At 53.7% G+C, this 24,297-nt stretch overlaps 2 protein-coding genes across 5 annotated transcripts; both read right to left on the bottom strand.

Annotated features, from left to right (window-relative positions):
- Window positions 1-3,746: 3,746 nt before the first annotated feature.
- Window positions 3,747-12,169, bottom strand: DYRK1B (dual specificity tyrosine phosphorylation regulated kinase 1B). Of its 4 annotated transcripts, XM_059383769.1 has the most exons (12): window positions 11,237-11,523; window positions 9,857-10,020; window positions 8,729-8,848; window positions 8,428-8,616; window positions 8,142-8,289; window positions 6,808-7,094; window positions 5,909-6,055; window positions 5,681-5,821; window positions 5,347-5,382; window positions 5,067-5,262; window positions 4,577-4,683; window positions 3,747-4,481 (listed from the first exon to the last, which is right to left on the bottom strand). In XM_059383769.1, exons 1-12 carry the CDS (start codon window positions 11,313-11,315, stop codon window positions 4,110-4,112), a joined length of 1,986 nt encoding a protein of 661 aa, XP_059239752.1. In that variant the 5' UTR covers window positions 11,316-11,523; the 3' UTR covers window positions 3,747-4,109. The 4 variants fall into 4 exon arrangements, with proteins under 4 accessions (XP_059239752.1, XP_059239754.1, XP_059239753.1 ...); XM_059383771.1 differs by lacking the exon at window positions 11,237-11,523 and adding an exon at window positions 12,019-12,169 and having other exon boundaries at window positions 5,067-5,382; XM_059383770.1 differs by lacking the exon at window positions 5,347-5,382 and having other exon boundaries at window positions 11,237-11,516.
- A 364-nt stretch (window positions 12,170-12,533) lies between these two features.
- FBL (fibrillarin) lies at window positions 12,534-23,379 on the bottom strand. Its single transcript, XM_059382340.1, has 9 exons — window positions 23,244-23,379; window positions 17,524-17,670; window positions 17,324-17,425; window positions 17,141-17,235; window positions 16,037-16,207; window positions 15,001-15,133; window positions 13,898-14,010; window positions 12,773-12,918; window positions 12,534-12,663 (listed from the first exon to the last, which is right to left on the bottom strand). Exons 1-9 carry the CDS (start codon window positions 23,251-23,253, stop codon window positions 12,639-12,641), a joined length of 942 nt encoding a protein of 313 aa, XP_059238323.1. The 5' UTR covers window positions 23,254-23,379; the 3' UTR covers window positions 12,534-12,638.
- Between the last annotated feature and the right edge of the window lie 918 nt (window positions 23,380-24,297).

Below are 24,297 nucleotides of genomic sequence, written 5' to 3'. Positions count from 1 at the left end.
CAGTGGCAGCCTTTTAAATCGCAGGACAGCCGCCTTGTCACTGGTCTCACTACTTCAATACTCAACCCCTTGTCAGTTCACCCGCACGACAGCCAGAGGGATTGCTGATATACAAGACTGAATGCATCTCCTCTCACGCCTTAAAACCCTTCTGTGACTTCCCACTATACATGGGGTAAGGACCCAAATTCCTTACGGGGGCTACATGACCTGGCCTCTTGCTCCCCCTCAGCCTCTAGGTTCCAACCAACACACACACACGTGCACCCCCCCCACACTCTCTCTCTCTCTCACCTCTTTATTTTTTTAGAAGACTTTATCTATGAGAACGGGGTAGAGGAGCAGAGGGGGAGGAACAAGCAGACCCAATGCTGTGCACAGAGTACAATGTGGGTGGGGCTTGATCTCAGGACCCTGAGACCATGACCTAAGCCAAAACCAAGAGTTGGACACTTAACTGCGCCACCCAGGCATCCTCACACTTTTACACCTTAATGGAGACCTTAGTGCCTATACCTTCATCACTTGAACCCCACTTCCTAAGGTCCAGATTAGATTTCTGGCCAAGTGCTCCTATGGCACTCTCTAACTTTCTTTGTAATTTCCTATCTGTGGGATTAGCTGAGGATGTGAATCCCCACTCCTGAGACTGACCTCTCCTGGGATAGGGAAACTGTTTTGTTCTCTGCTGTGTTCCCGATGCTGAGCACAGAGCAAGGCAAGAAGAAATACTTGTCGAATGTCTAAGACATCAGACAACTTTAAGGCAGTCCTCTAAAGTCCTGTGGAAAAGGGATGGACAGAGTCCCTAGCACGTTGGATTAGGATCTGTGTCTTGAAAGCACCCACTGAACCATCCTTTCAGTAAACAGTTACTGAGCCCAGACTACGTGCCAGGAGCACTTTTAGATGCTAAAGATAAAGCAGGAAGTAGACAAAAGCCCCTGTCCTCATGAAGCTTATGGTCTGCTGTGGGTACAGAGAACAGAGACAATGATCACGATAAATAACTTATATAGTGAGTTAAATAGTGATGTGATTAATCCTAAGGAAGAGTTAAAGAGAAGTTAATATACAAATGTCAGTTATAGTGCTCGCTTGGGCAGCACATATACAAATGTCAGTTATATAATTCTAGAACGGTGGCCAGGGAAGTTCTCAGAGAGAAGATGGTATCTGAGTAAAGTCCTAAAGGAGATGAACGTGAGTCTCTACTATCTGAAGAAGAGTGTTCTAGGTAAAGGGAATAAGTGCAAAGGCCCTGAGGCGAGGGTGGCTGGAGCAGAGTGAGCAGGGTAAAAGGAACAGGTAGAGAGGTAACAGGGTTGGATCATGCAGGGCCTTGCAAAGGCCACGGAAAGAACACTGGCAATTCCTGTGTGAGACAGAGCCACAAGAGGGTACTGGACAGGAGAAAAATGCACCCTGATATAGGTATTCAGTGTCCCGCTGGCTGCATATGAGAAACAGACTGTGGGGAGCACGAAGACTACTGAGGAGGCTGTTGTGATGGTGTAGGCAGGCCATAAGAGTGGACAGGACCAGGGTGACAAGAGTGGAGGTGGGAAGAAATGGTCAGGTTCTGAGTATACTTTGCTGATGGACCAGACATTAGTATAAGACAATGGAGGCGGCACTTACTGTGGGACAACAGGTTTTGCGGAAAAGACCGGAGTTCGGTTTGGTCAAGAAAGGTCTCCAGATGACTACAGATATCTTGAGAGAAGAGATATCATGTGGGCAGTCAGTCAGCAGGTCAGGGAGAGGTTCTGGGCTTGAAACTGAAATGTGGGACATACATTTCCATGCTTATCCTAAGTTCCTTAAGGGACCTACATGATCTGGACCCTGCTGATGTCTCAAAGTTCATCCCGCATCTTGCTAAGTTAATGGTTCTCTTTCTCTCCCTCTCTCTCTCTCACACACACACACACACACACACTATCCTGGGCCTTCCATTTGCTAGCTATGTGATTGTGGGTAATTTACTTAACTTTATCTGCCCTCAGTATCTTTGTTTACAAAAGGGAGATCATAATAGCATCTGCCTCCTGTGCTCATTCAAAAAAAATTTTTTTTTTAATTAAGCATCTACCATACGCCAGGCTCTCTTCGACCTGCTGGAGATAACTTTTTCCCTGCCCCTCTCTACCTCCCCTTTCCACACAGCCTGTAAGCCATATATCCTGTCAGCTCAGCCTTCTAGACATCTCTCCTACACATACCCTTTCTTCTGTCCCAACCAAGACTCCCGCCCTGGTTCATTCCCAACACCTTTTGCCCAGGATGTTGCCACAACCACCACCCTGGGCTCCCAGACCCCAGTCTCTTTCCCATCAATCTATTCCTCGATGGCAGTAAATGGACCATGCCCCTTCCCTTCTACAAATCCTCCCGTGGCTCCTCAATGCCCTTAGAACAAAGCCTAAGCTCCCTAAATGGCCAACAAAATCTTCCGCGATCGAATTCATAGAGAACTTCCCATTAGATCTCCTACACTACATCTCCCGCAGTTCACATTCACACAACAGGCTGCTTCTCATCGCTGCCTGTGCGCAAACCACCGCACCACGGCCACCGCAAACATCCTGTCTCCAGGTCTCAGCGCCGACAGCTCCTGCTCCTCCCAGAATGCTTCCCCACCGGTGCCTCGCCTGGATTCCCTCCACGTCACACTCTGCCCCCTTTCCCGAACATCCGCTCTCCTCGCGTCATCGCCTGGCTCTCCTACCAACCGGGGCTTCCTGCGAGCGGAGACGGACACCACGGCTAGTGATGCTCCGCGCGTTAGGGCCGCAGCGCCTACCTCTTGCTCTGAGACCACAGACACCTAACCTGTACGGTCTCGCGGAACAGCACCTTCGCCCACCAGCCGCACGCCTGAAAGAGCTCAACACTCGCGCGCAGCCTTGCCGACGCTACCCAATCACGGCCTTCTTCTCCCCCATAGCCCGCCTCAAAGCATCCGGGCACACCCATCCGTCTCTGAACGCCTATTGGCCCCCCGGGGAGCCCGTCCCTAACGCGTGAGCGAAAAGAATCCTGGTCTTTGTAGTCCTCTGACGAAAAACCGTAAAGGGGACTGCTACGTAGAACTCCATTTCCCAGGAAGCACCGCGCCCCAGTGGCGGGAGATGGTAGGTACCTTCGAATCAGGAGGCTCTTGTTTGGCCAGTTGGGAGACAAAAGTTTCCAGATTGCTATGGAAAGAGACCCACTTACCTGGAACCCCGGGAATATCTTTCTGCCCGAGAATCTCAAAATGCTTTTCTCCGTCATGGCTCCACAGGGTGAGACCAGACGTTGGGGATAAAGTCTGTACCCACTGCCTGCCTGCCATCCCCCGGATGGCACCAGTAAGGCCTGCTACATGCATTCAGCACCTGCTAGATGCCTGCCTGGCATAAAGAGCCACGCCCCTGCAGACTCTGTGGAAGCCCTGGCTTATTAGGGCAGATCCTGATATTTTCCAGAGACAGGCCAGAACTGGGCCTTTACTCTTTCAGGGTCTCTGTTTACCATGGAAAAGACAAACGTGGGTTAGGATCCCATCCAGGATCTCTGTCTAGGATTCTGTAGCCCCGGACCTTCTGCAGCTCCATGTCTGCGCCAACAGCCATAACTTCCCCAGGGACGCATCCCACATGACAAAGCTCTTCTGGTACCCCCACCCCAAACACCATTCCCCACCACGCCTCTGAGGGCCAGGTGAGGGAGCCAAGGCCCTGCAAACGCTCAGGCAGGCATGTGAGAAAGCTCTTTACTGGGGGGTACAGCAAGGAGGAGCAAGGCCATCTCCCCCTACCTGCCCCCACCCCCTCCTAGGGCCCGAGGGTGAAGGGGGTCTCCCCCCGACACCGGACCACCACTGTCTTTGGTACAATAAATAGAAAACAAGGGGGGGGAGGGGGCTAAGGGTCCAGTCCTTATGGGGAGGGTGCGCCTAGACCCCTCTCCTTGACCCCCTGCCCCAGGCCCCAATCAGTGCAGGTCTCACCCACCCCAGCTGGGTAGCAGCAATTCCAGTCAAGGGGAGAGATGAGGATGGGAGCCCAGGGCCCCCAGATGGGGGGTATGGCTTCAGGAGGGGCCCCAGGGAGGGGGCTGGGTCATGAGCTGGCTGCCGTGCTCTGGGGTACACCACGGAGGCCCAAGCGAGGCCCCAGAGTGGCAGGGTTATCAGGGGGTGGGAGGGGTGGACGACCTCCTGTCATCCGAGTCCGGAGGGCTGAGGCAGCCGGGTGCTGGGGGGCAGGCGCTGGGTGAGGTGGGGAGCAGTCTGGAGGGCCGCCCACCAGGCTCACATCCATCAGCTCCGGGGGTGGTGGTGAGGTTGGTGACGGGGGACGGCCAAGGCATCGGGGTTGTGGGGATAACTGGGCCCCGGCCCCTGGCAGTGATGAGGCGGAGGCAGGGGCCTGATGTGTCTTGTGGAGCACATCACCCCCTGCCCAGGGGCGCAGCGGCTGGGAGGGTGGGACCTAAAGGAGCAAAGGAACAGTGGGTGATGCAGACCCAGGTCTTAAAGTCCCAGATACCCCACTACTAACTTCCAAGTCCCCAAGGCCCCCAGTACCTGGGGGCTGTTCATCTCACAGTCAGTGATGGGGGGCCCAGGGCCCCCACAATATCGGTTGCTGTATCGGTAGGTCCGGTTGTCACTGGAGGAGCCACTGGAGCCTCCTGGAAGTGCCAGGGGAGAAAATGAGGAGAAACCTTAAGTGAGGAGAGGTGGTGGTAGAATCTTTCGGTGGTTGAGTCTGGTTCGTGACCCAGGCCCAGGCCTTGGGAGCCTATCTGAAGGATGGGGCCCAATTTTCAGATTACAGTCAGAGCTCAGTTCTGGGTATCAGAGTCCCCGAAGCAGTTTTAGAGGTGTGAGCCCAAGCTCAATTTCAGAGACCAGGTCAGAGCTCTCTTTGCCCCACCCATTCTTGAGTTCAGGGTGGCGCAGCTTCACAGCTCTAGGTGAAGGCCCAGGGGGGCAAGGTCTCCCAGTTCAGGCCAAACCAGAGCTGCCCACCCTCCCTCCCTCCCGTTTGGCCCCACTGGCACCGGGCACCCACCAGAGCTGGAGATGGAGCTGGCGGTGCTGGAGGAGGGACAGGTGTCAAGGGGTGCGGGCGAGGTGGAGGCACTGCTGCCTGCCGGGCCCGTGTTGGTGGCCTCATCAGCCGTGCGGCGGAAGAAGCCGTGCTGCAGAGCCCCCAGTGGGCTGATACGGGCGGCGGGCTCATACTCCAACATGCGCAGCACCAGGTCCTGGAAGCGGAGGTAGTCGGCGGGGCTGTGGCCCGGCTCCCCCGCCCGCCGGCCCCCGGGCCCGCCCGTCTGCACGCCCAGCACCTCCTGCAGCCGCCGTGTCCCGGGGCCCTGGTAATCCTGGCAGGGAGGGGGTGGGAGGGGGGGCAAGAGAGTGGCCGTCAGTGGGCAGGAGGGGCAGGGAGACACACACGGGGAAACAGAGGCACAAGAGAGAAAGTGGAAGGAAAGAAGCTAAGAAGAGTTGTAGGGTGGGTAGGAGACATGGGTTGGGCTGGGACGAAGGAAAGGACAGACAAGGGGGAGAGGAAGGAAGGGAAAGACACAAGGGAGAGGAAGCAGGGAAAAAGGAAGCCCCAAGTGTGAGAGAGTGAGGGGCCACCAGGGTGGGAGGAGCGGCATGGGGCAGGGGCCGCACCTTCCTGAGTTCCTTTGTCCTTCGTAGGGTCCAGCCACCCCCAGGCAGCCTTTCAAAGTACTTGCGAGCCTTGGGTGCCTGGTCCAGCATGGGGGCTGGTGGGATGCCCAGCACCTCCACTATCCGGTTCATCTGGTCCACCTGTGAGCAGGTGGGCAGTCAGGGTTAGCAGGCCAGCCCAGCCGGGCCTCTGCCCCCTCCAGCACAACCCCCTCCCCGGGAGCACACCTCATTGGAGCCACTGAAGAGGGGCTCTCCAGTGTGCATCTCCACCAGGATGCAGCCCAGGGACCACATGTCAATGGCCAGGTCATAGGGTGTACCCAGGAGCACCTCAGGCGACCGGTAGAAGCGGCTCTGGATGTACTGATAGATCTGGGGGTGAAGCAGGGAAGAGGGCCAGTCAGAGGTCCCAGCCTCCTCGAGCGGTGCTGCTGACATACCCAAGACTAAGATAAGATTCTTTCCATGAAAACGGAGGATGGGGGTTCTAAACCTGAAGGTTATCAGCACCCACCTTCCAGGAGCCACTACCATCATTTTATTCATCAGCCTCAGAAGTCTCTGGTGGCCCAGTCTGACCCAGATCTCCATCCTGAGGCCTGACCCTGGACCTCTCTTGGTTATTGAAGGTCAGCAGTGTGTGAGCCCAAGGCCCTTGCCACCCACCCAATCCATACCCTTTCCAAGCCTCTCAAATGCCTGTTCACACGAAGCTGCAAAACTAAAGCACCCACCCTCTACTTCCTCCACAGCATTAAAAGCACAGGGTCAGCAAACTTAGCCAAGTACCACTCCTTGCTTACCAAGCCGACTCCACCCTGCCCCCTCCGACAGCCCAAAGCTAGCCCTATCTCCTCAGGCTTCTTTCTTTCTTTCCTACTGGGTACTATACCCTGTGGCCCTCTCCTTTACCTACCCCATTCACTGGCCTTAACGACTCTGTGCCGCCAACACCCAGTCCCAATACTACCCTTCAAGCACCGGCCACGTGGGGCAGCACCGTACAACCCCCCCCCCCCCCCCCGGCCGCCCGGCACCAGCTGGCCCCGGCCCCGCCCCCGCCCGGACCACACCCACACCGGGAGCCCCGCCCCCATGCCATCCCGCACCGCCCCGTGCCGCACCCGCTGGCCAAGCTGGCAGGAGCTGCCAAAGTCCACGATCTTGATGGCGCTGCGCTTGGGGTTGCAGAGCAGGATGTTCTCAGGCTTGAGGTCGCAGTGAATGATGCTGAGCTCAGGCGTGGCCAGGAAGAGCAGCGCTGTGCAGAGCTGCTGCGCCAGCTTCCGCGTCAGGTTCAGCGAGACGCCGCGGAAGTGCGTGTTGCGCAGGAGGTCGTACAGGTTGTAGGAAAGCAGCTCGAACACCAGGCACAGGTGGTTCCGGAACATGAAGTGCCGTTTCAGGTGCACTGCGGGCAAGGGGGTGGAGAGGGGCCGACGGAGGAGCTGAGGCTCAGAAAGGGCCAGAGGCGGCCCGGGGCACACAGTAATAAGAGAGGCTGGGAGCTGATCGGGGATTCTGCTTCTGCAGCTCTGGCCAAACTGTGGGGTGCCCACGGGAAGCAGCGGCTAGTCACATCAAGAGAATGATTTCTGTGATAAAGGCAAGTTCATTCTCTTCAAGTCTCTTTGTCAAACTTTCTTTCTTTCTTTTTTTTAAAGATTTTATTTATTTGACACACAGAGTGATCACAAGTAGGCAGAGAGGCAGAGAGGCAGAGAGAGAAGGGGAAGCAGGCTCCCTACCGAGCAGAGAGCCCGATGTGGGCCTCGATCCCAGGACCCTGAGATCATGACCTGAGCTGAAAGCAGAGGCTTAACCCACTGAGCCACCCAGGCGACCCATCTTGTCAAACTTTCTGATAAACGAAAGAGAAAGTTTCCTTTTGGTGCCGATGGGTCTTTAATGCCTTTCTACATTTCCTCACTTAATTTTCTAACATTGTTTTAGTCTCAGTTCTGTTTATTTTTGTGCAGCGGACACTGGCTTTCCATTTAGGGTAAGGATGTGTATTTAAGGAAACACACTCTTTCAATGCACTTGCTTTTTCTAAGAGCAATAAGTACTGGAAAGAGGAAAAAGACTGACATAGATATTAAGAGGACAGGTGCTGGAGCCCATTGCCTGGTGAGATTACAGCCCCCGAGTACAAACATCGTGACCTTATGCAAATGATAGCATCTACATGCCTGTCCTCTTCTCCAAGCTGCGGGCCAAGATGCCCCTTCCCCCCAGGGCCATGGTCAGACTGAAACCAGTTAATTCATGTAAAGTGCTTGCAATAGGCTTGCAGCGGTGAACACCCAATAAACTCCAACTGGTACCATCACAGGCATAGGACAAAAGTCATGAAGGCGGCAGGAGAATCACTGATATCAGGGAATTGCAGACCAGCCCTTGCCCTAAAGACACCAGCCCCATTCCATACTGGGAGTACCACTACCCCAGGCCTCACCTATGTAGTACTTCATCTCCGTGTCGTGCTGGTTCATCAGCTCCAGCAGCCGCAGCTCAATCTGGGCCTGGTTCAGGAAGGCCTTTTTGTTCTTGATGATCTTGATGGCCACCAGCTCCTGGGTCTGATGATCATAGGCTTTCACCACCTGCCGGGGCGGGGCATGTCACAAAGTGAGGAAATGGGGGGAAAGGGATGTGGGACAGAGCAGGGCACCACTCTTTTGTGGGTCAACATCAGTGGGTGCCCCGATCCCAGGGCCAGAGTTGGGGGGGGCCTCCCACACCTGGCCAAAGGAGCCTTTGCCAATGAGTGAGTCAATCTCGTAGCGCTCCAGCCAGCGCTCGCCGCTGCGCACAATGTAGTCGTGGTTGTCATCATCATAACCATGATTCAGGACCTTCTTCTCCTTCTTGGTGCTCGAGTCCTGAGGTGGTGCCTGCTGGGCCCGCCGCTTCTTCTTCGCATAGTATACCTGCCCAGCCAGCCAGCCAGCCAGAAGATAAAGATAGCTGAGTGACCTGTGCTGGCAGCCAGGACCCTTCAGCCCCCAGCCAGGTCCCCTGCTTCCCCAGCCCCCCACCCACCTCATTGATGTGCTTGTAGGTCTTGATGAGGTCCACGGAGAGTTTGCGCAGCGGAGCTGAGGTCGCGTCCCGGAAGGCCAGGGGCAGCCTCCGTGGCAAGAGCCGCACATCAGGCAATACCTGTGGGCCGGGTTGGGGGGTGGGCACTGAGGATAGACCTTTACCTCGGACCATGGGAGAACCCTCTGGGTGGCTGGGTTATTGTTACCACACACGGATTTACTTGGTTCCTGTGTGACAACCACCAAGATATAAATTCCCCAAGGGCAGAGACTGTCTTGTTCTTGCTGTATCTGCAGTGCCTAGAGCAGGGCCTGGCACATAGTGGGTGGTCATCAGAGATTTGCTGAGTGAATGAATGATCAACTGTTTACCCTTGACCTTTCATCCCACACCTTTACTCCTTTCTGAACCTCTGTGGGAGAGATCAGATAAAAATGTGGGCTGTCCTTCCCAGTCCTTCACCTGAGACCATCCATTCTGGGTGTCCCATCTTGAGGGCTGCTATCAGGCTTTACCTTCATCCTGTGGGATCGCCCCATCCCTCACCCCCAACTCTGCATGTTTCTGCCCAGCGTTTTGGGATCCGGCAGCCTGGACCTCCCACTCCATCGAGCTTCAAGCCCTACAGTTCAGAGCCTTGATAGTGTCCACCCTGGAATATTGACTCTATACCCTTAGATGCTGCTGGCTCCAAGATCCTTTTGGCTCAGACTTCACTGCCTTTCACCCTGCCAGCCTGTCTTTTACTCTGGACCTTTTTTTCCTTTGTCAACATTCATGGAGTGTTTCCTAGGTGCCAAGCTCTGTTCTCTGCATTTTACATGCATTTCATTAACTTGTTTACCTCACAGCAACACTGTGAGGTAGGTATCATTCTTGGTTCTGCTTTACAGAACAGAAAACTAAAGCAGGGAGAACCTGAGGCATTTAACCACCATGTCAGGATTTGAACCCTGGCTCTCCAAACAGACTCGGCCAGCAACTCTATTCTCTTCCACTCCAGATGAGCCCTTCCTGCCCCTGGGGAAGCTGATCTGGGCAACCAAAATATCTTTCACCCCCAAGACCCTTCTATCCCCAGCCTCCCCCTACCCCAGGCAGGTGAGGAGCCAGCTGAACGCATACCTGCGTGTGCTCCTGGGGCCCCGGGAAGCCAGAGAAGGGACCATGGCCTGGTGGAACGGCCATGGTGGGCTCAGAGGGCCGCAGGGGAGCGAGGCCTGGAGCGGGAGCCCGGCCGGGGGGCGCCTTCTCGCATCCTGCACCTCGGCTGCCACCGCCGCTGAGACCTGAGAGCAGGCGGGAGGCAGGGGAACAACATGGAACAAGGGGATGTGTGGGACAGGGCCAGGCGGGAAAGAGGTGGACATCAGAAAGAAGGCAACACAGAGGGAGAGGAGAGAAAGGACAACAGGGGGGAAGGGGGAAAGGGGGGGGGGGGGGGGGGGGGGGGGGGGGGGGGACAGCAGAGCCCCTCAACAAATGATTACCAAATAAATGAAATTGGTGGCACAAAGAGGGGACCATATGAGCAGGGATGATTGAAAGCCAGGCAGGGATATAGGGCATGACAGGAAAGGACAGAAAGACACCAATAATCGGGGGGAGGAAAAGAAGAAAAAGAAACCACAGACAGTATAGGGAGTAGGGTTCACTCTTTGGTTCCCATTTTTGCTTGTGGCCCTCCCCAGTGCCTCCTCACACAAGATCCCTGCAACTTCAAGATCTACCCTTCCCAGTAGATCCCTAAATCCAGAGAACTCTAGGATCCCCCAAACCACATGAGAGAACTCTGGGTCCCCTCCAAACCCATAGCAGAGTCCTCTGCAGGCCCCTAAAACCACATCAGGGTCCTGGGGACCACACCAAGGTTATCCTGTTATGTAGGATAGTCCCTATATAAAAGAATCCTACTCCTATGACATTCTCATGCATCAGGGCACCCCCTTCCCAGGGGAACCTCCCCATAACATGCCAAGACCTCATCTCTATACCATTTTCTCCCACATCAGCAACCTCCCCCCTCCCCGCAAGGTACTTTCTCTGTGCCACATCAGGGATCTTCCCCATATTAGTCCATGGTCCCCCTTCCCAATGAAGGCTCACTTTTCCTGATGGGAGCAAGGAGGAGGCGTCTCTTCACTTGCCCTTCTCTCCCCTACATTGGATCTTCCCCTACTCCCCCATCCAATATTCCTACCAGGGCCCTTTCTCCAGTTACTCTTCTCTACATCAGAGTCAATCCACAATTGTGCCCATTCCTAGAAGGCCCCCAGAACCAAATTCCCCAAATATCACATAGAGTTCTCCCCTCCCAGAGTACCTGCCACACCAAAATCCTCTCCCCACGGGCCTTCTCCCATGTCAATCCCTTTCTCCTATGCCAAGCCTGGCCACTCCAGGATCCCTCCTCTCTCTTGGCGCTCCCCCGCCCCTCACCCGAAACAACCTCTTCCCTGGGGCCCTCCCACAGCAGGACTGTCTCTCCCAGCACCCACCCCCTACCCGGGTCAGGGCTGGCGCGGGGCCCACGGGGGGCTGGGGCGCGGTGGGGCCCCCAGTGGGGTGGGCGAGCAGCCAGCATGGCGGCGGTGGCGGCAGAGAGGAGGCGGCCGCCTGTCCCGGCCCGGCCGGCCCGGCAAGCCCCGCGGCGGGGAGGGCAAGCGGGACAGGCGGCCCGGTGGGTGACAACAGCAGCCGCCGCCGCCGGGGGCGGGGAGGAGAGGGAACGAGGGTCAGTCCGGGGCACGCGGGGGAAGGGGGAAAGCAGGTGGACGGGGGAGGGGCGGGTTAACCCTCGCCCCGCCGGCCCCGCCCCGCACAGCCACCCGCCCCTGGGGACCCAGGCGTCCCGCCCCCCACCCTGGAGGCCCGCCCCGGTCGGCGGAGCCCCGGCGGGCGGGGCCGGACTGAGCTTGGCAGTCCGCACCTGCCATGGCAACAACCGTGCCATTGGTCTCTGCTGCCAAGAGCGCAACCAATCGCAGTTCAGAACGGCTGTTGCTAGGCGACGACGATGCAGCCGGAGGAGCGGAGCCCAAACAAAGGGCGGGAGCGGGGCCCCGCTACCCCCTCCCAGTCGCCCTCCCAAAGCTGCTCCCTCGGGCTCGGCCCCTTCCAAGAACCCGACTATGAATAGTCAGGCACGGCCTGCACTGCACCTGCCCGCCGCCCCCTGCTCTCCTCCCTCGGCCTCGTGCTAAGTCTGGCGGCGACGCGGGCAGGGCGGGTTTGTACTACCCCCTTCCCGCAAGCTCGTGCCGCCCCACCTGTAACCGCGTTGTTACCTGAGGGCGCGGGCAAGGGGACTCAAGCTGCTCGGGAAGCCCGAGCTCAGACCTGCCCACTGGCTGAAGGTATCCGGCAGACACGAGCCAGGGCCCCTATTACCCAGTAATGCAACCAGCAAAATGGCGACCACAACAAACCGGCCCCCCCACCCCGGGCTCCGCCCCCCCCCCCCCCCCCGCGTCCTTTCCCCCACGTGACCAAGGGTAACACTCCGCGCCTGCGCGCAGCGGAGCTTACCGGCAGACATGCACAGTATGCTATCAACCCCGCCCAGGCGTCAGAATCCGAGTTACGACTGCGCAAAAGCCAGCCAAGAAACGGGCATGCGCACGAGCGACCGGATGAAGTTGCCCACCCCTACTACCGCGCCAGTTGACGAACGGCGCACGCGCACTGTGGAATGGCGGTCGCTGTTCAGCCCACAGCGGTGACGGTTGAATTTTTAAAGAAGGCTGCCCCTGAACTCACGACTGCGGTATCAAGACCTGCGCTGAGATCAAGAGGTCCACACTTAAGCGACTGAGCCACCCAGGTGCGCCTGGATGAGTCTTTTAATAGAAAAACACACGTGAAACAGTAGCAACATAATCTCTTGGCAATCCAGATGGCCAGGGGTTCAGTTCTTCACCTTGGGAGGTGGCCTGTGAGAGGAAGGAGAGAGGCGATTCAGAGCTTGTCACCATCTGGAACACTCCTACCAACGGCTGACCTGCAGGGCTCGGTCTGCGTGGGCTGCCTGCCCCTGCTCACCTGTACACACCCACCACCACGGCGTGGTCTCTCTCATAGGGCTCTAAGGTCAGCTGCTCCTGGGGCTTCATGTTCTCCTGCTGCATCTTCTTCACTTCAGAGGCAAACACAGCCTCAGCAGAGGCCGTGGAGTCAATGCAGTTGGCCTACAGAAGACGGAATTTAAGTTCGCAGCAAGGCTTTGGGCTCTTTTCCCTTTTTTTTGTGCTCTTTAAACCAGCAGTATTTGTTTTCATTGGAAACTCCGTGAAACTCAGGTTTTGGAAATGTAGGGAAAGACTTCGTTAGAGAAGTTTTCCAATTTGATTTGGACTTCACACAGAGACCTATTTATCTTAAAGCCAGTGTTTTAATTTTATATCCAGGTTTTTTTTTTTTCCTTTTTCACCTCTTACTTCCTTTACTTTGACAATAGTAATAATGTTGAGAATACTAAAACAAATGTAACAAAAGGCTAAGGAATGGTGAATCTGGCTGAAAAATCCCTACTTCAAAATAAAACATTTTTCAAATTGCATCTAGCATTCATCTTAAGTTTATTTTAGGGGCGCCTAGGTGGCTCAGTTGGTTAAGTGTCTGCCTTCAGCTCAGGCTATGATTGCAGGGTCTTGGGATAGAGCCTGGCATAGGGCTCCCTGCTCAGCAAGGGAGCCTGCTTCTCCCTTTCCCTCTCCTGCTTGTGCTCTCTGCCTCAAATCTTAAAAATAAATACATAAATAAAGTTTTATACCAGGCTCTATTCTAAACACTACATATATATTGATAAATTTAATCCTTGTATCAACACTAGAAGAGATAGGACTAATCCCTCTACTTAGTCTACTTAGAAACAGGCAGGCACATAGGTTAGGGAACTTGCTCAGAGTCAGTGCAAGCTGGAATTCAAAATCAAATGGTCAACTCCACGATCATGCACTTGACCATTCTTTGCCTATTTAAACTGAAAGCCTTTTAGTTTTATAGACGTTTTCCATCATGTGCTATTTGGAGGGGGGGGGCAGGGATAGAGTCTGGGAATAGACTGTCTGGATTAGTAGGATGGAAGGCCCCCTGTTTTTGAGTAGCTGCTGGGCAGTTACAAAGAAGATACTACCACCCCATCTTAAACTCCTCCAAGCCCCGCACCTTAATAGAAATCACGAAGTGTCCTCCGTTACGAAGGAAAGTGTGGGCATTCAGGGCTACGATCCGGGTCTGGTCTGGCTGGGCCACATCAGCAAAGATCACATCCACCATCGCTAGGAAGAAGTGACAGTTACAAGCTGGATCCACCCCACCTTCTCAGCCCCTCCCATGAGGCCCCATCACCAGCAGGTTCCTGCCAGAGTCCTCCCTGCTTCCAGTCTCCCTTCACCCCACCAATCCCCCTCCCTCCACTGTGCTCCCAGGATGGGTCCAAAACCCAATCACACAATCCACTCACTCCTCTTGTAAACCATGATTGCCACCTACTCTGTGGCCAGCCCCGGGCCAGGTGTGGGGGACACAGAGACAAGTCAGACCCGGACCCTGCCCTCGAGACACTCCCAGGTCTGGGGTGGGGGGGGGGGAGGGGAGACAGACACGTCATCAAAAAGGCAAGTAAAGGTGAGCACTTACAGGCAAAAGTGTCTGCGGGACTGTCAAAAGTGACATACATTGCAGGACAAAGGGTATAGTATGAATGCATGGGGGGAAAAAACAACTCAAAACTAGAGGAATGCAAAGTATTATTTTTAAGCCAATGTGACTGAATAAAACAATCAAAAACATAGTATAATGAAAACTGATTTTTTTAAACTGGGGAAAGCAGACAAAAAATTGCTTGTATTGGTTACCTCTGAGGGTGGTTTACAAGGAATTCCAGTTTTACATTATGCTTCCAATTTTTTCTTTAAACACAGTAATAGTCACAATGGGTCCCTCTAAGCCAGACCACACTCAGTTTATCCTTTCTGGGTTATGATCGCCCCAGGTGATGAGTAGGAAGACCTCTGAGGGAGGCTGTTATACGTAAGCCAGGGAAGCATATCAAGTACCATATTTTAGAGGGAGGCGGGATGTATGAGGGTGCCCGATACCCGAGCTCCACAACCCCACCCAGCTCCCCTCACTCTCTTCATTCCAACAGACTCAGAAGGTCTGCTCATCCACTCTGATTCCATTCCAATCAAGGCTCTGGCCACCTCTTCCAGACACCCTGGTGTGGCCTGGCCTACACAAGCTGAGCCAACCCCCAGAGCCCTCACCGATGAGCATGCGGTACTTGTGTGGGTGCCGAGCGTCCTCGATAACAGGAATAATGTTGGTCCTCTTCTTGGCCAAGTTAATGAGGTCACGGCCAGAGCGGTGTGAGAATTCGACTGCATAGACTAGACCGTCCTAAAATAAATCAAATAATAAAAAGACTGGTCCCAGGGGCACCTGGGTGGCTCAGTTGTTAAGCATCTGCCCTCAGCTCAGGTTATGATCCCAGGGTCCTAGGACAGAGGCCCGCCATCAGGCTCCTTGCTCAGCGGGAAGCCTGCTTTTGGACATGAACACTGCAAGTAGCGTCCCTTCAAATGCCCGAATCAAAATCCTGCCGTTTGACAACTGTTGTTGCCAAGGGTTATTCGATCCCTCTTGACTTGATCTGAGAGCCCAGTCCCCTAATACAGGCCTCAAACGAGGAAGCCAGAGCACAGCAATGAAGTCCTAACAGCTTACAATGGGCCAGGAACTGCTCTAAGTACTTCACAGGAATTCACTCCTTTAGCTTCAAGATATTCCAGAGGGTAAACTGAGGCTCAGAGGGCTTCCATAACTTGCCGAAGGCCACCTCACTGTTAAATGCCCACATCAGAGCCTGGGGTTTTTAACCACTAAATGACACAGCCTACAGTCATGCGGAGGAGTGGGGGATCCTGAAGTGAGCTGCACTGGGGTCCTCTAACCAGGGAGACTGCACAGTGACACAGAAATGCAGGCCCCGAAACTGACACCTGTTCTTTTAAGAGAAACCAGAAGACCAGACTTGGGGGCAAACGTTTTGAAAGAGGGCAAACAATTCCAACCGTCTCCACCCTGGGCCCCTCTAATTGCACTTACTCCGTACCCATGTCCCTTCCCTCTAGATGAACTCATGAGTGAGACTAAATGAGGCTTTGGAGACCGGATGCTTGGAGCTGCTCTTTCTCCCACAGGTGCTCTCCAGGAAGGGCCTAGCCCCAAGCCACACCTCTCCCTCCCTTCCACCTCACCACTTGCCCTTACTCCCCCCTCCTTCTCCTCCCATCCACTCACCGGGCCTACAATGTCAGAGACGTGGGAGACAGTGGTGCCTGATGCAGCCCCAAGGTAGAGCACCTTGGCCCCTGGCTTGATATGGATCTGGTCCACGCCGCCCAGGATTGCTGCTGCCAGCTTGGAGCGGAAGGGGTTCCAGGCACGGTACTCGATTTTGTCATCTCCTTCCTAGGCCGGGAGAGGTGGGGATGGAAGATAGTGCCAGGCTTTTCTGCTAGACCCCACTGCCCTTCGCCCCAGGGTTCTGAGCACTTGTTCATTGTTCAAGAAATAAACACAGGTACACATCAGTGACCGTGACAGCCACAGGGCCTGCCCTCTCATGGAGGTTATCAACTCAGGTAGAAGGAGGCAGGGACAGACCATAAACAGAGAGACGAGAGATCACATCCGTTAACAGCAAGACCTGTGCATTCATTTGCCAAACTTTCGCTGTGCCAGCACAGACTGTGGGCCAGGCACTAGGGAAGTACACTGAATGAGACCAAGACCCCTGCCCTCAAGGAGTAAGTATACACTGAACTAACACATATGGGATGGTAGCCAGGGACAGCTGCTAGGGCAAAGATCAAGTCAGGAAAGAGGAAATGAAGTAGGGGGAATGGGCTGAGGGACAGCGGAAGATGAGACAGGGTGACCAGCGAAGAGCCCAGAAGGAGGCACTTGCAGTAGACCCAAAGGAGCTGCGGGCCAAGCAAGTTATCTGGGGAAGTGCATTCGAGGCAGCAGGAAAGGCAGCAGAAAGCCCCGAGCAAGAGTGTGCCTGGCCATTAAGAAAATGACATGAGATAACAGGGTGGAGGGTGGGCAGTGACGGCTGCTTCTGACAGATCAGGTGCTGTAAGGTGGCCTTGTGAGAAAGGGAACCAGCCACACGCACATAGCTGGGAGAGCCGTACTCCAGGCAGAGGGAGGAGAGAGGAGGTCCGTATGGTCAGAGGGGAGACAGGGGGAGCTGGAATGTGCAGAGTCTTCTGGGCCACACTGAGGACCCAGGACCCACAGAAGTGGGGATCTGACTTCTGGATTAAGATGATCCTCCTGGTGGGGGCAGGGAGAATAGACCGCTGGCCACCCTGTCAGCAGGGGCTCTGCTCTCACCGCAATAGAGACTCTCTTCTCTCCATATACTGATTCTCCAGGAACCAGATTCTTGGTGACAAGGGCATCTTCCTTTCCTCGACAAATGAAGACACCTAAGCGAGGAAAACAGTACAAGGTGAAGACCCTGGGCCGCACCCCACCACACCCCACCTTCGGCAGCTCCCAGCTCACCTCACTCACCTTCGTGCCGATGAGGCTCCACCATCACATTCTTCCCCGACTGATTTCCTCTTTTTCCTCCCCGACCGCGGCCCCGGTTGCCACCAGACTGGAAACCTCCACCTGCAAGGCAGGGAGGCCGTGAGAGAGGGAGATCCCATGACCTCTTCCCTCCCCGCACCCCGAGCCCAGGCAAAGCCTCCTGATCCTGTGTCACTTACCACCTCGTCCTCCTCCTCCTCGGCCTCGGCCCCTAAAGCCGCCACCCCGACCTCTGCCCCCGCCAAAGCCTCCTCGGCCTCCACCACGACCACCACGGTCACCGAAGCCCCCTCGGCCACCAAAGCCACCCCCACGGGGGCTGAAACCTGTAATGGCAACAGAAAGAGGAATCAGAGCACGATGACGCTGGAGAAGTTATGTCTCACGATTCCACCGGGAGGGGTCCCTGATACCCCCAACAGCAGAAAAATCAGGGGCCAACCCAGAGGTTCCACCAGCAGATAAAACTGGGGAATATTCATCGTCAACAATCACAAGGATCTACAGTTACACGCAATAGGTAAATAATCTTAAAGAGTCATAAGTTAAGTGAAAAAGCAAGTTGAAGAAAACCACATCCAACATAGTATCTCTTATAATGTTCAGCAACAACTAAAATGAAATGATGTCAGGCTGTAACCCACAAGCCACGCCCCCCACCCCGCCATCCCCAGGCAAGAGGATGATAATGTAAAACTCAAAATAGTGGGGATTCGGGTAGGGGTGGAACACCTAGGTACACGGAGGTTACTGTCAAAGTTCTGCTTTTGTGGGTCAGATAGCAAATCTGCAGAATCCACTCTATTTTCAGTGTTAGCATGGAGCAGCTCATTGTGGCAGCAGGGGCCCCCAGACCCTGGCAACATTTCCACGCCGTCCCACCCCCTGAACTTGGGTCTGGAGGGGAGGTGGGCATGATGTCTTTCCTGCTACCCAATCTCCCTGCTCACAAACCTGCAGAAGTCTCTCCCACCTCAGGGAGAAAAAAAACAAGAAAAAAAAATTGAATTGTCCTTTATGGGTGAGTGACAATGTATAAACAATTTAGGGCTTGTCAACAGGACTGAAAGTTGAAGGGAAAAGATTCAGGGAGACCTGATTTTCATCAGCTCAGGTCAGCAAACCCGTCCACTTCACCGAGCCCATAACAATGGCGGAAGCAGATGGAATTCTGGTGCTAATAGATTCAACAGCTGACTTTTCTGTGCCAGGGTCCCAAGCTCAGCCGTACGTTCGGCAAATCCCATGAGTTGTAAGATAATAGTGTAAATGTTGGTGATGCTTTAAGATGATTTCACTTGATGTCAACTATTCAATAGTAAACTTGCCAGAGTTTTTGTAAAGATGCATTACTATGTTCACACGCTAGGAAAGCTTCATGTATCATAATGCCATTAAAAATGAAAACAGGAATGCCGGGGTGGCTCAGTGGGTTAGGTTAAGTGGCTGTTTTCAGCTCAGGTCATGATCTCAGGGTCCTGGGATCCTGAGAGCCCTGCATCAGGCTCCTTGCTTTGAAGGCTAGGACGGGGAGTCTGCTTCTCCCTCTGCTCTCAGTACCCCACCCCCAACTCCTGTGCTCTCTTTCTCAAATAAATAAAATCTTTAAAAAAAACCTTTTTTTAAAAAAGATGAAAATAAAAAACTTTTTATCGGTATTACTAATTTAAGTGTTAAAAGTTAAGTCTGGGTACTCCTGAAGAGTTGGCCTACCTTTACTCCCTAATGTCCTCTAGAGTCTCCTGTCCACACAGCAGCTAGGGATTGACCTTTCCCAAAGCACGAAATCGGATCTCTTCATCCCCCTGCCTAAATCCCTTCAGTGGTTTTCTGTCACGTTGAAAATGCATCCAAAATTCCTTTCTCTGGCTTCCAAAGACCGAAATCAGTGACTCTCACCTTTGGCTAAACTCTGGAATGGACAGATCCTGTTTAGGTGTCTGGTGTAGGGGCCTGAGCACAAGGCTTTTTAAAGTTCCCCAGGTGATTTTATTTTTTATTTTTTTATTTTTAAAAGATTTTATTTATTTATTTGATGGAGATCACAAGTAGGCAGAGGGGCAGGCAGAGGGAGAGAAGGGGAAGCAGGCTCCCCACTGAGCAGAGAACCCGATGCAGGGCTCGATCCCAGAACCCCGGGAACATGACCTGAGCTGAAGGCAGAGGCTTAACCCACTGAGCCACCCAGGCGCCCCCTCCTCAGGTGATTTTAAATGTGCAGCCCAAAGAGAAACCACCACCACCCAACTCTGGCTCCCGTTGACTTTTGTGACCTCTCTCTTTCTATGCCGGGTTCTTTGTGCTCTTCCTCCTCAAACTCCCTCTCCAGCTTCTAAACTTTTATTTTTATTTACTTATTTATTTAATTTTAATTAATTATTATTATTTTTAAAAGATTTTATTTATTTATTTGTCAGAGAGAGAGAGAGGGAGGGAGAGCATGAGCAGGCAGAGTGGCAGGCAGAGGCAGAGAGAGAAGCAGGCTCCCTGCTGAGGAAGGAGCTGGATGTGGGACTCGATCTCAGGATCCTGGGATCATGTCCTGAGCCGAAGGCAGTGGCTTACCCCACTGAGCCACCCAGGCATCCCAAAACCTTTTTATTCCTGCTGTTCCCACTGCCTGGGTCCTGGAGACATTTGCTAGGCTCACCCACTTGCTCACTGTGCTCAGATCTCTGATGAAACGTTCCTTCCAGAAGGGCCTTTGGGCTGCCTACCTTTACCCAGCTTTCTTGTTTCTCCTATCAGTCATCACACATGGCACTCTTTATTACTGCCTGACTCCTGCACCAGAATCAAGGCCCCAAGGAATCGGGATGTTTTAGTTGTTTTGCATCCCCAGAACCATGCACGACGCTTGGCACTAAGTGGCTCAATAAACATTCAGTGAGCTGTGTGCCGATGACTCCTACACCCCTGCGTTCTGCCTCAGGGGGAAAAGCATCCTCTCTGTTCAGGAAGCAGGTGATGGCATGGTGACGAGAACCCTGGTCCCCTCCCCTTGAGTAGTTCACGTGTCCCATACAGGGCAATGGAGATGCCACTCCCAACCCTAGAGTGTAGGGATGGTTCATGGGAATCCTGCAAAACTTCATCTGTAAGACCGAGATACGGTGATAACACAGCACCCACCACATGGAGCTGCAAAGAATAAATGACTTAATATGCACAAAGCGCTTCCCTCAACACAGCGCCTGGCACACAGTTTGCATAGGAGTGTTCAAATGAAGGGAGGGAGAGTCCCCCTCCCCTCCCTCTTAGGGGAGACTCCACTGAGCCTAAGAGACTCTCAATCCAGGCCTGTGGAACAGAGACCCGAGAAGTGAGGCCACGGAAGGGGGCATGGGGGCACGGGTGCCAACTCTCAGGCCCAGATACTCAAAACATATCTTAATTCGTTTCAGGTCCTGGGGAGCTTACAAAAATGTACTAAAAGCACCCACTCCCCAGGGAAACTATACATTCGCACATGCTTTTCCAGGAGTTTTAGGAGGAGGTTCCCTGGTTTAAACCCTACTCTCCGCCCACGATCTGCCACAGCTCAGAAAACGGACACTCCATCCTTCGGGTTACACATGCCCAAGCCCTGAGGGCTCCTTGACCCTTCTCTTATACCCACATACAAGCTGCTGGCTCTATCTTCAAAATACATTTCCAAACTGGGACAATATATCAGGCGGATCCACTACTACCATCCTGGTCCAAGGCTGTCACCTCCCAGATCACAGCAACAAGCTTCCCACTGATGCGCTCGCTTCCACTTCTGCTCCCCTGACACACGCACAAGCCAGGAGGATCCTTCTAAATGCTTCCGTCAGACTGCATCACATCCCTGCTCAAAATCTCCCCAAGGCTTCTTCTCTCACCCAGACTCAATCCTTTGTAAAGAGCTGATTCCTTTTTCTTTTTTTTTAAATTTTATTTATTTATTTCACAGAGATCACAAGTAGGCAGAGAGGCAGGCAGAGGTTGGGGGTGGGGGGAGCAGGCTCCCCTCTAAGCAGAGAGCCCAATGTAGGGCTCGATCCCAGGACCCTGAGATCATGCCCTGAGCTGAAGGCAGAGGCTTAACCCACTGAGCCACCCAGGCGCCCCCGTGAAGAGCTGACTCTTAACAACTTCTGCAACTTCATAGCCTAACACAATGAGGGAAGGGTTAGGAGGAAGGTGTCTCCTCCATTCCTGGGGGGAATCAGATTATAGGGTGCCTGCCTGCATGCCAGTGTCTGACGGGAGATACACAGTCCAGCACCCCCCCCCCACCATTCTATCTGATCTCCAAATTCTGAAGAGAAAGGGAGTTTCACAGGGGATACAAGGATCCACAAACCCAGCTGCCCCACCCACCAGATGACCCCATATCTCCACACACTGAGGGAAAAGATTAGGGGATAACAAAGATCTGCGCTAGGAAACAGACCTTCTGGGTCAGTGGGAAGATTTCCTCAAACTCTAGTGGAGCAAGTTGCGGGGAGGGGCACAGCCTGACTTAGAAAGACCCAAGATGCCAGGGAGAAAGACCCTAATTTTGCTACTCTTAAGAAGAACAATAAAGGGGCGCCTGGGTGGCTCAGTGCGTTAAAGTCTCTGCCTTCGCTCAGGTCATGATCCCAGAGTCCTGGGATCCAGCCTGGAATCTCGGGCTCCCTGCTCAGCGGGGAGCCTGCTTCCCCCCCACCCCCGCCTGCCTTGTGATCTCTCTCTGTCAAAATAAATAAAAAATCTTAAAAAAAAAAAAAAAAAGAACGATAAAGCTAACAATTAGAAACAGCACTATGTGTCAAGCCTTGTGCTACTTTCCCTCCAGCTTTATTAAGATCTGACATATGGCATCGTGTAAGGCTACTGTGTACAACCTGTTGATTTGTACACTTAAATATTGCAGAAAGATTACCACGATATGCTATTTTTTCTTAATACGATCTTGCTAAAATTATAACCGGAAGCCATTTTACTGATAAGAAAACTGAGATTCAGAGAGGTAATGCCACTTGCCCAAGGTCACACAGTATCTTAAAAAACAAAGCTAGCACTGAAATTTATGAACTAAGACCTTCCTACTGTCAAAGCCTGGACTATCATCAATCTTCCACCAGGGAGGTGGGGTGGGTTCATGAGAACCTCGGGGAAAATCAAATGAATAAAATCACTCATGTCCTGTGACTATTTCCCCCTCACCCCCCACCCCAAGCTAAGCCTATCTTGGGCTTGTGAAGGTTCATCTCACCCGAGTTGAGAATCACGATCACTCAAACCTCAGAGACTCGCCTCTCGGGAGAGTAGAGAGCGGGAAAGTGGGACAGAGAAAGCTACACACTGTCAAAGCAGGAGTCTTCATTCACTTGGGCCCTCTCTGAGAAGCTGGCCGGGGACCTAAGGGGATGGATGGTCGTTGCGGCGGGGACACAGAAAGCAAACGGAGTTCTCCTGGACCCCAAATCGAGACTCTCCACCTGTGAACCAAGACATTAACCCCAAATCCCACGGCCTGAGATCCAAGCCCCCAGATGCCTGAATCCAGACTCTGGGTCAGCACTCTGGGGTCTGCCACCCCCAGCCCAACAACTAAGACCCCTAATGACGGCCTCTGTGAGATGAATCCTAGTTCAGGAACCCCCCCCCCATTTCAAGCCCAATATGCTCGACTCACGACTGTAACCTCCAAAGCCAGTCACACACCTCCAGACCAGGAACCCGAACCCCAAGCTCGGCTACCATCACAAGGCGGAACCAATACCCCCTAGCCACAAGAGACCGGAACCAGGACCCCGACCCCACAAGACACCGGAGCCCCTGCCCCTAAGCCAAGGCCCCGCCCCTCCGACGCCGGTCGGGCGCTTCGATTCCCGCCGGCCCCAGCCCCTGACCCCTGACCCTGGACCCCAACCCCGGCCTGCACCTGGCTTCATGGCGAGAGCTCAGCTCCCCGGCTCAGGACTCTGGAGCGACCCAGACTACACGAGTCTGGAGCTTTCGCACGTGGAAAGGAGCGCACGCGCGGCAGCGTACGGCGCGTGACGCATCTTCGCAACCCCGCCCCTCGGAGCCCCGGCTGCTTCCGCGGCACGGTGTGCGCGCTGTGGGCGGGGCTTCGTGCACCTCGGACGGCACCGCCCCCCTCCGCCGTTTTGGTGCTGTCTTTACGCGCAGCTTACGCTGCTTGCGTTGCGGTCGCTACGGTGATCGCGCTTCCCGCGTCCTCTTCGCGATTGTGAGTCTCCGGGTAATCCGGGCTCATCAGCAGGCCTTTGCACGCCTTGTGCCCTCTGCTTGTCTTCTCTATTTCTTTTCCTTCTTTATCTTTCTTCCTTACTTCCTTCCCTCTTTCTCTCTTCCTTCCTTCCTTTCCTCCCTTCCTTTTTTCTTTTTCTTCCTTCCTTCTTTTTTTTTTTTTTTTAAAGATTTTATGTATTTACTTGCAAGCACGGGGAGCGCCACAGGAAACGGAAGAAGCAAGCTCCAGACTGAGCAGGGAGCCCGATGTGGGGTCAGTCCCAGAGCCCTGGGATTATGACCTGAGCCACCCAGGCATTTCATCTCTTCTCTATTTATAATTAACTACCGAAGACCCCTCTATACTGGAAAACTTTCCCTGACCCGTTCCCCCGCTAAGAACAGGGAAGACTCTGGGCTTAATATTATAAGCATTTATGCACCAGGTGCCCTATGCACTGAGAATATAGCAATGAACACATCCAAATCCCCACCCTTCTGGAGTTCATCTTCTAGTGGGAGAAACAGATACCAAGATATATTAGAAACAGAAACCAAGATATTAGAAGGCAAAAAAGGTGCTTTGGAGAAATAACAGCAGGGAAAGAAGAGAGGACTGTTAGAGGAGGGGTGACATTCCTTCACTGGAGGTCAAGGAATGCATCAGGTGACTTAAGCAAAGAGCTAAAAGAGGTGAGGAGTGAGGTATGCTCCTGTCTGGGGAAAGAGAGTTTTAGGTA

Source organism: Mustela nigripes, chromosome 17 (assembly GCF_022355385.1).
Source record: "Mustela nigripes isolate SB6536 chromosome 17, MUSNIG.SB6536, whole genome shotgun sequence".
Classification (NCBI taxonomy): domain Eukaryota; kingdom Metazoa; phylum Chordata; class Mammalia; order Carnivora; family Mustelidae; genus Mustela; species Mustela nigripes.
The sequence above is the reverse complement of the archived record's forward strand: the minus strand, read 5'-3'. Positions and strand labels throughout refer to the sequence as shown.